The 12830-nt window shown below is 50.1% G+C and overlaps 1 protein-coding gene across 5 annotated transcripts in view; it reads left to right on the top strand.

Moving 5' to 3' along the window:
- The window catches only part of RASAL1 (RAS protein activator like 1), a 62385-nt gene extending 58350 nt beyond the window's left edge, over window positions 1–4035 (top strand). For 3 of the 5 annotated variants that reach the window (XM_060269282.2, XM_088659659.1, XM_060269280.2), the window contains one exon: window positions 1354–1630. In XM_060269282.2, the coding sequence (XP_060125265.2) occupies window positions 1354–1490 (137 nt within the window). In that variant the 3' untranslated portion in view covers window positions 1491–1630. Of the gene's footprint in view, window positions 1–1353; window positions 1631–3945 lie in introns of those variants that run through there. The other 2 variants (XM_088659658.1, XM_060269281.2) reach the window with 1 other exon arrangement.
- Window positions 4036–12830: the final 8795 nt, after the last annotated feature.

The following is a 12830-nucleotide window of genomic DNA, read 5'->3' as shown; positions in this document are numbered from 1 at the left end:
AAAGCTTCCTTGAGGTAGTAAGGAGGGACGGTGGGAGCCTCCAGATGAAAGTCTTGACGATGGGCCAATGGGATGGGGGCTTCTCTGAAGTTTAACAAGACTTGGCAGTTCCTAGAGGAGCCCAGCAGGATGCAGCTCCTGTGCTGAGAGCCAAAGGCCATGTAGGCCACTTCCCATCCCCAGTGGGCTCTTAGATGAAGCCTTCTGCGTCTGAATCTACAGCGTCTTCGGTTGAATCTTGAGTTTCACCATTCTCCGTCCAGGTTCTGTCCGTTTGACCAGGCTCAGATTGACGTATTGTGGCAGTGGATTGACTATTGCCGATGGAGACTGGTCCACAAAGGTGAATGGGGGCTCTGCCCCACCATAAGGACATAAGCAGAGCCTGCTGGATCAGCCCAGGGGCTCATCTAGTCCAGCTTCCTGTTCTCCCAGTGGCCACTCAGACCCCGAGCACAAGAGCCCTCTCATCCCTTGCGGTTCCCAGCACACTGTGTGTGTGGGATTTGTGGGACATCATTGCAGTGAAACCAACAATTCATGTTTTGCCAGATAGGCACATGAAGGGGCTGAAGCTCACAGAGCTTTTCTGTAAAATATGCTAGAGAGAACTCTGTGAGATCACTTCCTTTGTCTGCCTTAGCAGGAAGCTGTAACACTACATACTTCCTTCCTGCCCAGGCAGTCTTCTCTTTCTTCATTGTGCTTCCATCCAAGCTGACCTCATAGGCATGTCTGAGCTGTGTAGCTCAGACACCATTTTTGAGCTTAACTTTTGTGACTTAGATAGTAGTTATGAACCTGCCTTCATTTTTGCTACTGAAATGGCTGCTTCAAGAACTAGATTATGTAAGTAAATGCTACTTTTACATCTTCACAAAACAAGGCTACTGTGGCAATGACCTGTTGGTGGCCAGATCCCTCAGGACTCTGGAAGATTATTCATTCATTTGTTTAGAGCATGGGTACCCTGTTCCTCAGAGTGGCTTATGTGCAGTCAGAACAAGACAAACCCCGCCCATGCAGGCTCACACAACCACAACACAGCACACAAGGAAAAAGGGACAGGGAAGGAAGAGGAAAGTATATTTTAAAACCTCAGGCACTCATTTCTAAACAGCTGTTCCTACAATCACCAGCTGGTGCAATTCAGGGGCAGGAGGTGCCTGGTGGGGTCGATGAAACAAGACCTGTTTCCCATCTCTCCTGCCAAGGCAGCCTGGTGGAATGGCTGCCCTCTGTTGACAGTTGATGGGAGAGGATGCCCAAAGGAGCATATGTACCTCCAAGGCCACAAATAATCTTCCGCATCTTCTCTCGCTTTCTCCTCCACCTCTCTGGCCCCACCCCCAGATGCAAGCGGCCGGAGGATGGCAGCCACTGCCCAACTCTTAGAAGTCATTCAGGATCTGCAGGAGGCCCACGATGCCTTTGAGCGCCACGAAGAGGAAGCAAAGGCAGCAACCGACCTGGTTCCCCACCACCCTTAGGTGGGAACGCACGCACCCCATGTTTGTTCCGTATTGTAATGGTGTGTTTACATAAGTAACGGGGAGGGGGCGCTGGGATCCATTGCCTGCCTTGCAAGTTGGATGGCTTTGGATGCAGAGTTGGGGCTTGGGAGGCAAGTTGGGTTGGTTGTGGAGAGAGAGGGGTCAGGCAGACAGACAAACAGACAGAGAAAGGATGGAGAAATGTCTTTGATCTCCTCCTGGCTGCACCCAGTCTACGCTCTATATCCATACCTGCCAAGTTCCGGCCTGAGAAATAAGGGACTGGACCGGAAGTAGCAGACCGGAAGTAGCGCTGCCGCCATTTTGGAACTGGGCGGAGCATGCTCAGAAGCGACTTTTGATGGTGCTCTGCCCTGTTCAAAAATGGCCGCCGCACCAGAAGTCGCGCTGCAGCCATTTTGGAACTGGGCAAAGCACCATCAAAAGTCGCTTCTGAGCATGCTCCGCCCAGTTCCAAAATGGCCGCCGCGCCAGAATAAACTGGGGAAAAACAAAAAAAAATCCGTTTTTTCGGCTGGGAACAGCCGGAAAAACGGGGGTTTCCCGGGGAATACGGGAGACTTGGCAGCTATGTCTATATCCAACATGATGCCCTTCGGATGTTGGACTCCAACTCCCATCAGCTCCAACCAGCATTGCCAATGGTCTGTGACGGTAGAAGTTGTAGTTCAACAGCACCTTGATGGCACTTGCGTGAATCTGTGAGATGTACAAGTAATTCCTGAAGTGTCCTCTCTTGGAGCACTTTCTCCTTACAAAGGGGGCACACTTAGGCCAGTGGTTTTGTGTGTGTGTGTGTGTGTTACAAATCTGTAGAAGCACGGATTGTGGGCACAGCATCCTGGAAAAATTCAGCCGTTGGGTGTTTATAAAAGGGATGAGGAACCTGTGGCTCTCATAGGTTGTTGGACTCCCAGTTCTAGTAGGCATGACCCATAGTGAGGGACGATAGGAGTTGGGACTCCAGTAACATTCCCCAATCCTTACCAAGTTTCTATCCCTTACGGTTAGGCTTGAAAACCCATAGGCAATGGCCACCAAAACCGTAGAAGTCAAGGAGGTGTTTGGCTGCATCTCACTTTTGGTGGGCATGAGAGCCAGTGTGGTGTAGTGGTTAAGAGCGGTAGACTCATAATCTGGGGAACCGGGTTCACGTCTCCGCTCCTCCACATGCAGCTGCTGGGTGACTTTGGGCTAGTCACACTTCTCTGAAGTCTCTCAGCCCCACTAACCTCACAGAGTGTTTGTGGTGGGGGAGGAAGGGAAAGGAGAATGTTAGCTGCTTTGAGACTCCTTCGGGTAGTGATAAAGCGGGATATCAAATCCAAACTCCTCCTCCTCCTCCTCCTCCTCCTCCTCCTCCTCCTCCTCCTCCTCCTCCTCCTCCTCCTCTTCACATAGCTGATTTGCCATAAATTGTGGGAAATTAATTTTAGAAAAGCACATTGGAGAATATGTTCTGTGGGAATAGGTGATATTGTGAGCATTTTTGTATAACTGAGATCGCAGAATCTATTCCCAGCGCAGAATTGGCAGTTTCTTTCGTAGCACAGGAGGCAGGTTCCTTGCCCCCAGTGTGTGCCCCCCCCTGTTGGTGTGCAACTGTGCCTCACTGTGGATTGGGGCCATGCCCTAGCGATTTGCCACAGTGCTAGGAGCGGTGTGTGTGGAATACAACAACTGTCCTTCTGATCACATCTCCTGGTTTCTCAGCCAAACTCTTGCGGTGCAAGAAAGTTTCTCCCGCCGCAGGTGTGCCTCTTCCTCGCCCTGTTAAAGCTTTTGTGGAAACTGCGAACGTTCAGCCTATGATTCCCCAGCGCCTGTAGAACATATGTTAGTTTAGCATTGAGTACCCCTTTGCATTTGATCACACGGTTGCAGCAAGCAAACAGCCCAGGACTGTCAGTTTGAGAACAGCAAGAACTCCTTTGATCCGGTGGATTCAGAACAAGCTAGTTGGTGTACAGCCAAACACTAGTGTTTCAAACACCGTGATGTCTTGTTAGATAAGGATTCAGCCTTAAATAACTTAAGCATTCTGTTGGAGAATCTCAGATTCAGAAGGGGTGGGCGGTCCTTTGGAGAGAATGGGGCACAGCCTTGCCAAACTCAGCCTGCCCTTGGCAAGCCTCCTACCCGCCTGGCTTCTTCCTTACACCCAGTCCAGGGAAAGATGTTGGCTGCCACCGGTTATCCCTTGCAAGGCTCAACAGGGAGGAGGATGTGGACAAAGTTATAATTAAACTGGCCCTGCCTGTCATTGGCTCCGACGCCACCTACTGTTGGACCTCCAGTGCCAAGGGGCACTGGTTGCCGCTGGTTTGAATATATGGGAAATGAAAACAGCACTACCTGTCCCCCCCACAAAGAGAGAGAGATGCGCAGATTACAAAATGCAGTTAACTAACCCTATTTCTTGTGGTGGCAGGTGGTTCTGGGAGGCCAGGGAACACCTTGAGATGCATTGCAGGTGAGACATGGTTATTTCTTTGCACAGTTTTGGAAGAGATCTTTTCCTCTCTGGGCTCTGTCTGGTGTTTCTGCCCACGAGCCCAAGTTTTAAAGTTTCACAGCATCCAACACAGCAGCTTTCGTTAGCGGAAACTCTCTGGGCAACAGACCGCACAATCTATTGTGCAGCAAACAGCTTCATCTTTCTCTTGCGCAGCAGTGTTTCGCTACCAGAACACGCTAAGTGACAAACTCAGAGCAGAATCCACATCAAGCATTTAAAGTGCATCCACAGCAGATGGGAAGTGCGTCGCTTCCCTTGCAGAATCCTGGGAACTGAAGTTTGTGAAGGGTGCTGGGAAATATAGCACTTCCAGTCCATTAAACATTACAGTATGAATCTGCCCTTAGTGGTATCTTGGATACAACCCTCTCTTTTTTGTTACTCCCCTCCATTTATTTTTTTTCCTTTTCTGCTGGTTTAGCAACGTCGGAAGTTGTCCCATACTGAATCAGGCCATTGGTCCATCTGGCTCAGTATTGTCTACATGGACTGGCAGCAGCTCTCCAGAGTTTCAGACAGGGGGTTACTCCCACCTCTACCTAGAGATGCTAGGGATTGAACCTGGGACCTTCTGCGCTCAAAGCGGATGCTCTTCCAATGATCTCCAGCCCCCCCCCCCGATAGCTTGATTCAGCCTGAATCTCACTGAAAACCTGCCTGTTCAACGGTTTTTGTCCCCCACCTTCTCCTGGGCTGGAGAGAAATGTCTGTGTTTTGAGGGCAGCGATGACAGCCCTCCCACCTCTCTGAAAACATTACGCCTGTTTTTACTGTAAATGCAGGCAGATGTGACTCACACAGGGGCAGTCTAGTGAAAGGACCAGAAATAGGTTTCCCCCCCAGAGAGTTGAGGGCAGGCTTAGGACAGGCCACCGGAAGCAGGTGTTTGCTTGCACTAGGGGAGCCATCAGGTGGGGCATTACATTTGCAATGTGGCACAAGGCTCACACAGCCCCTCCTTGCCACTGGAGTGATATTTGGGGCAGTGGGGAGTGGGGAAGGCCGTCCGACCAGGCTCCTGGCTTGCTGCGAGTGCAGAGAGATAATAGCTTCACAAACCACGTTTCTGAGTGCTGGAAAAGCCGCAAAGCCCAGCTCTCCAGGGACGCCTTGCCAAAAGCTGATGGCGCAGCAGCGCTAAATGGCCCCATAAATCATGCCTTGCACCAAAGCATCTGTGGCACAGTCTCCCTTGGGTAGGTGGGGAATCTTTAAGCCCTGGGAGATTATTTCCCCTTCTCCCTGCTTCCTGACCAGATGGAGATCTTCTGGGAACCTCCGGGCATTTCTTATCCAGTCCAGAACCTAAGGAGACCCTGCTGGATCAGGCCACTTGGTCCAGCTTCCTGTTCTCAACCAAAGGCCCAAATTGGGGGACTGGCGAACAAGATCTGAGCACAAGAGCTTCTCCTGTGGTTTCCAGCAACTTTCAGCTAGCCAGCTGTGGTTGAACTGCTTAGAGAGCCAGTGTGGTGTAGTGGTTAAGAACGGTGGACTTGTAATCTGGTGAACCGGGTTTGCATCCCCCCCCCCCCGTTCCTTCACATGCAGCTGCTGGGTGACCTCGGGCTAGTCACACTTCTCTGAAGTCTCTCAGCCTCACTCACCTCACAGAGTGTTTGTGGTGGGGGAGGAAGGGAAAGGAGATTGTTAGCCACTTTGAGACTCCTTCGGGTAGTGATAAAGCGGGATATCAAATCCAAACTCTTCTTCTTCTTCTTCTTCTTCTTCGAGAGCAAGCCAGCAAGCTATGGCAAGGCCTTCTAAGTCTTCAACTCTGGGTCCTGCACCCTTCCCCTCTATAGCAGGAAACCCAAATGTGTGCTGCCATGGCAAAAGGCACAAGGCTTGCTTGTCATGTGGTTCCCCCAACCATTGAGCCCAGAGAGGGAAACCTGGGTTCCAGACCCTATCACTCTCAGACCCTTCAAGTGTTCCTTTTCCCCAGGGATTTACAGAAGTCCCAGTTTCTGATTTGATCCCAGAATGTCCCACTTTTCCTTAGGATGCTCCTATTTTCACTGGAGAAATGTTGGAGGTTATGGAGTTATGTGACCCCCAACCAAAAGAGATGAGTAACTATACAACCTTAAACAACATCTGAAGGCAGCCCTGTATACGGGAGTTTTAAAATGTTTAATGTTTTATTATGTTTTTATATATGTTGGAAGCTGCCCAGAGTGGCTGGGGCAACTCAGTCAGATGGGTGGGGTATGAACAATAAAGTTGTTGTTGTTGTTGTTGTTGTTGTTGTTGTTGTTGTTGTGGAATAGGGCATCCCTATTTTTATCAGAGAAATGTTGGTGGTTGTGCACTCTGTGCTGTGAAGATGATGGACCTTGGACTGGCCAGTCAGCCTGGCCTACCTCACAGGGCTGTCGTGAGGCTTAAGAAGAGCTCCTTAGAAGAAGAGAAGACTGTAAATGTGAATCAATGACAATGTAGTATTTGCCCCTTTTCCCTTCCAGCAATGGTGGTCTAGCATCCTCAGGCAGCTGCTGTGGTCCAGGCAACTCATGAGGGTTTGCTGAGGCTGTTATTTGTCTCTCTCATCTGCCCATTCCCTTGGCTGCAGACTAATGGCAGCAGTGATTAGGGAGCTTGCCGCCATTTTGTATTTTCCCACAATGCCCTGAGCACCCAATGTAGCATCCCTCCAGAGCATTGCATCATGGGGAATTTAAATGGCGGGTGGCTTCTCATCTGTTGTCATGACGCAAGCCCATAGGGACGGGTGTGGGTGTGTGATATCATGAGGGAGGGACTTCACCCCCTTTTGCTGGGGGCTCCATCGAACCTGGAGCTGGCTCTGGTCCTTTCACACACAAGCAAATTTGAAAATCAGATCTTATCAATGGAAAGCTGGTTGAACTGCTGGGATCTTGACACCCAAGGCAGCAAAAAAATTAATTAAATGTTGTTTTGAAGCCAGTGCCTCCTTTTTAAACAAACAAACAAACAAACAAACAAACAAACGTCTATGTAAATAACTGAACTAGGTATATTTAAGTGTTTTATTATTTGTTTCTAAATGTTGTTGCTCTCTGAGCAGTTTAAAACTGTCCATTTCAAATTAAAAATGGGACAAGGAAGTGGCTGTGTGTGTGTGTGTGTGTGTGTGTGTTTCAAAAGCACATCTACACCAGCCCTCTCAATCACAGGGGCAAGGCAGTGTGCTTGCTTCCCAGCCCATCGCTTCCCCCAGACTGCCCCTCCCCAGTGTCCCACCACCATGATCCAGGGCCTAAGTCATCTTCTGTGTCACTCCAGGGCGGGCAGCACCCACAACTCTTCCTCACCCAGCCAGTCCCTGACAGTTAACGTGCGCCGAACATAGCCAAGTCCCTATCGAGCAAGGTGCTTTCGTCTGGAGAGGAAAGAATGCAACACAGAGATAGCATTTGGATTCCACATTTACTGCATAAATTTGTAAAGACATCAACACATGCTGAGCATGAACAGAGAAAGACACCAAGGAAATTACAAAAGCCCTTTGGGATCTCCAGACAGGAACCTCTGCTGACCATGCCATTGACATGGCAACTTTCCTCCCCGCCGCCCAGCAGGCCCTTCCAGAGTGAGACATGCTCAGAAATGCAACCTCTCACGCTTGTCCCATGTGAGGCTGTTGAGACCTGACTCTCCTCCACCCAATAACCCAGCGGTGGGGGCACCAGTGGCCCTCTAGATGCTGTCAGTACTAGCCATTCCCATCATCCTTGAGCATCAACCATGCTGGCTGGGATTGGTGGGTGTTTGCAGTCGTTGACAGGGCCATAGATCCCCCGTGCCCCCGCTATTAATGTGCTTCAGATCATATGTGCATTCAAACCATAGGACACAGTGGCAAATCTCAGACTTAGGGACCAGGTGAGAAACTCCCGACAGACCTTTCTGTTGGGCCCTTGGGACTCTTCACAGGCCACACCCCTTTCTCCACAAGCCACACCCCCTTTCCCAGCCACACCCCTTCTCCACAGGCAACACACCCCTTTCTAGACACACTCCTCCACAGGCCACACCCCCTTTCCCAGCCACTCCTTCTCCACAGGCTACACACCCCTTTCTAGCCACACTCCTCTACAGACCACACTGCCTTTCCCAGCCACACCCCTTCTCCACAGGCCACACCCCTTTCCCAGCCACACCCCTTCTCCACAGGCAACACACCCCTTTCTAGACACACTCCTCCACAGGCCACACCCCCTTTCCCAGCCACTCCTTCTCCACAGGCTACACACCCCTTTCTAGCCACACTCCTTCTCTACAGACCACACTGCCTTTCCCAGCCACACCCCTTCTCCACAGGCAACACATCCCTTTCTAGCCACACTCCTTCTCCACAGGCCACACCCCCTTTCCCAGCCACACCCCTTCTCCACAGGCCACACCCCTCACCAGCCCTACTCCCCCCACCCCTGGGCAAGTGGCTTTGCCAGGCTATAAAGCATCCTTGAACACAGAATCATAGAAGGGACCCCCCCCCCAAAGAATCATCTAGTCCCCTGCAGTGCCGGAATATGGAGCTGTCCTGGACAGGGATCGAACTTCTGACGTTGCCATCATCAGCACCATGCTGTAACTAACTGAGTTACGTGATCTATGGAACGAACTGGGATTCTGGTGATGCTCGTTTGGATGAAGGGAGGATCGAGAATAAGCCTGCACAAACTGAGCTTGTAATGAGGAGTTCTGTGTCACTCAGTGAGCTTGCTCACTCATCTGTTGACAGGTTCAGTAGTGAGGCTGGCGCACATTTTTGGGCTGCTTGGTAAGTAGCAGAAGAAGTCTTTCAGGCTGGCATAGGAGCAAGCGTCCTTTGCCTGGGTGCCTTCTGGTCTCTGCTGGTTTAGAAGACAACACTGCCACTGCTTCCGGCAATAAACTGGATCCTAACTGTTAGGGAAGCAGGGAGAAGAGAAGAACAGTACGGAGGAGTTTCTTCACCCTTTTGATCTGGCTTAAGGAGCATCACACAGATGCCATTTCCAAGGAGATGTACCCTTGATAGGGACGTGGCCTGGATGCCCTTCCAATCTAGCCATGGCCATGTGTGGTTTTGTCTAGGGAAGTTGTGGTGGCACAGTTGGGAGGAGAAAGGCACTTGGCACATCCTCAGAAACACTCTTGCAAACCAGGCTCAAACTCTTGCTATTAGCCAAGAAAAGGAGGGTTGAAGAGAAAGAGCATAATGCTAACCTCTGGTTCATATACCTCATGCAACAACTCTTCCCGTAGGAACCAACCTGCCACCATCATCTGAGGTCTCCCTAGCCACGCCTACTTCCAAGGCCACACCCCTTGCCTCCAGGCCACACCTCCCATGAGCCCTGCTCTGTTCCCTCCTTGAGTTCTTTTGCCTGGAATGTGTCTCCAGGAATTCTGGTCATGCCTCTTGCTTGCCTGGAGGGTGAGTGGGGTTGATTTATGGGATGTTCTCCCCAGGGAGAGACGCCTGGTGCTGACTCTAAGGTACTCCTGGCACCGGGCAAAGACTTCCCCTGTTCTCCTGGACATCTGGTGGTTACTTTTAATCCTCGCTGCCCTGGGATTATTTCAGACAGATGTTTTCGTATGATCGTTTTGATGTTGTGCGGGGTCGATGCTTGGGAATTGACGGAGGACCACTTTTTAGTGCTCACCTTGTTTTAACATACATTGTACCTTTCCTCCATTTGCGAGTCACCTTGAGACTTCAATACTAACAGTAATAACAATAATATAATAATCATCAAGCCGTGCTGATTCTCATACACCAAATGAGACCGGCTGGGTCAAGGTGGGGGGTTGTCACAGCGCCGGAGGCGGCAATTTTGACGTGGAGTGGAATAATCACTCCAGGTGCAGAGCCCAGCAGGAGCAGCAAAAGAACAGCAGAGAAAACGGCACTGAGTTTGTGTGTGTGTGTGTGTGTGTGTGTGTGTGTGTGTGTGTGTGTGTTTAAAGATGCAGCCCAAATGTCTGAGTTGCAACTAGGGATGTTGGAAAATTCCGACGGAAATGAAGAATTTGATTATGTTTGCTTTTTTGGTCCTGTATCCAGAACGGAAATCAGTCAACTGGTTGTTGGCTGTTGTTGCCTTCAGTTTGTAAATGATACATAATTGGTTACCCCCCCCCACAAAAAATGCATTAAGTTCCCCTTGCATTAAAATGAATGTGGTACAACAATGCAATAACAATGTAATTAATGCAAACTGATTACTTAAATTATCTTAAGTTACATTATTTTTGCTGCAGGTGACAGTGAGATGAATAATGTATCTTTGAGAAGAAAACAAACTGCAGCAGAACGGAAACAACCCTGCCTGCAATGAACAGAGGATGAAATGGTTTCTTGCCCCAGACTTGCCCCTATGCTTTCTTGCCCCAGACTGGCAAATGGGGTGTAAATTCTGGGAATCTCCCGTTCAGGGATTGACAAATCTGTCCATTTTGGTTGTTTTTTCTTGGTTTCTCATTTTTCCAGTTGTTAAGTCCAGCCTCCACAATCTGCATCATAGAATCGTAGGGTTGAAAAGGATGCATACCTGCCAAGTTGCTGTCGGAGAAATAAGGGACCGGGCGGAAGTAGCAGACTGGAAGTAGCGCTGCCCCCATTTTGGAACTGAGCGGAGCATGCTCAGAAGTGACTTTTGATGCTGCTTTGCCCAGTTCCAAAATGGCCACCGCGCCAGAAGTCGCACTGCAGCCATTTTGGAACTGGGCAGAGCAGCATCAAAAGTCGCTTCTGAGCATGCTCCGCCCAGTTCCAAAATGGCCGCCGCGCCAGAATAAACCGGGGGAAAACAAAAAAAATCCGTTTTTTTCAGCTAGAAACAGCTGGAAAAATGGGGATTTCCCGGGGAATACGGGAGACATGGCAGCTACGAAAGGATGCCCGACGGCAATCTACTCCAACCCCCCTGCAATGCAGGAATCACAGCTAAGGAATTCTTGACAGATGGCTATCCAACCTCTGTTTAACACCCCACACACACAATGAAGGAGAGTCCACCGTCTTCAGAGGGAGTACATTCCACTGTCAGATGGCTCTTATCATCAGAAAGTCCTTCCTATCATTCAGTCAGAATCTGGTAACTTGAGTCGACTGGGTTCAGGTCCTACAGTCTGGAGTGGGGGGGGGGGAGAAAGCTTGCTCCATCTTCCATGGGGCAGCCCTTCAGATATTTGAAGATGGCTCTCATTTCACCTCTCAGTCTAAACATACCCAACGCCCTCATCCGTTTGGAAAAAAAAATCCCTCATGAAATTTCACCTGAATTTTAGTGCTAATGGACACATTCTTTGCAAGCCATGTTCCCCAGTTTGAAGCATTCTTGTATCACATTTTCACAAATATATGCCTTTTTACCAAGGGTGGATCTACACACAGGGGGGGGGGGAGCTACAAAAAGTAAGAAATTAAATCGTTATATCAAAAGGAAAAAAACGCTATGGAAAATCGCTTAGAAATTTGTTTTGCTCTCTGGTGCCATCTGGCGTTCAGGCAGTCTCGAGCAGGTCGGGCGCCCTGGCGCTGAGATCGCTCCGGCGCCCCCGCCCTCGCAGGGTGCAGCATGGTTTCCGCGCGGCTTTGCCGCGCAGCGCCCCACCTACCAGCCCGGCGCCCTAGCACACCGCACCACCGGGGCTCTACCTAGAGCCGGCCCTGCTGGCGTTGCATGTTTATAACGCATTCAAAACGCTGTTTCTTGACTAATGTAGCAAAGTCCCAACACTGATAGCTGGACAATCAAACTTGCTGCATCAGCTTTGGCCAACCTTGAGTCAGCCAGATGTTTGGACTCCAACATTGGTCCTGTATACCTGAAGGAGCGTCTCCACCCCCATCATTCAGCCCGGACACTGAGATCCAGCACCGAGGGCCTTCTGGCGGTTTCCTCATTGCGAGAAGTGAGGTTGCAGGGAACCAGACAGAGGGCCTTCTCGGTAGTGGCACCCGCCCTGTGGAACGCCCTCCCAGCAGATGTCAAGGCAATAAGCAATTATTTTACTTTTAGAAGACAACTGAAGGCGGCCCTGTTTAGGGAAGTTTTTAATGATTGATGCTGTACTGTTTTTAATATTCGGTTGGAAGCCGCCCAGAGTGGCTGGGGAAACCCAGCCAGATGGGCGGGGTATAAATAATAAATTATTATTATTATTATAACTCCCATCAGCCCCACTTAGCAAAGCCCTCTTGAAGTACAACTCCCATCAGCCGCTGGCGTCTTACGGCCATATTGGGTTGGGGTTGATAAGAACTGCAGCACACAACTTCTGGAGGGCCCAGGTTGGGGAAGGATGTGCTGCCTAATGAGGTGAGAGATAACTTTGGCAGGATTTCAATGCAAAAAGCTGGATCCGTTCCCTGCTGATTTTATCACTGCAGCAGAAACCTGCCTTTGCAAAGGGGGAAATGATTATTTTTTTTATATAAAGAAAAACCCAAAACGCCAGCCGCTGCTCCCTCTTCCTCGTCTTTCAACAAAGGGCAGACATGAGTTATGAGCACCAGGGATGTGAAATGAGTTTCGAGGGAGATGGGCACGCACTGTGCCTGGGCAAAATCCAGACAGCAGGGACATTACTCTCTGCAGACGATGGAGCTTATGGGTAAATCCAGCCCTGAAGGGCATGTCGTCCACCTCCCATTCCTGCTGGATCTGCAGAAAAAGCAGTTAAGTTGGGGGACTTGGGTATGGGGTGGTGGAGGGGCCTGAGTGGTACTTGGAGGGTGGGGTGAGGAGAAGGGGCACCAGCCACAATTCCCCCTTCTGTGCGTCAGATACCTTAAGATCCCATATGCGAAAGGA

Source organism: Zootoca vivipara, chromosome 16, assembly GCF_965207765.1.
Source record: "Zootoca vivipara chromosome 16, rZooViv2.hap1.1, whole genome shotgun sequence".
NCBI lineage: Eukaryota > Metazoa > Chordata > Lepidosauria > Squamata > Lacertidae > Zootoca > Zootoca vivipara.
The sequence above is the reverse complement of the archived record's forward strand: the minus strand, read 5'-3'. Positions and strand labels throughout refer to the sequence as shown.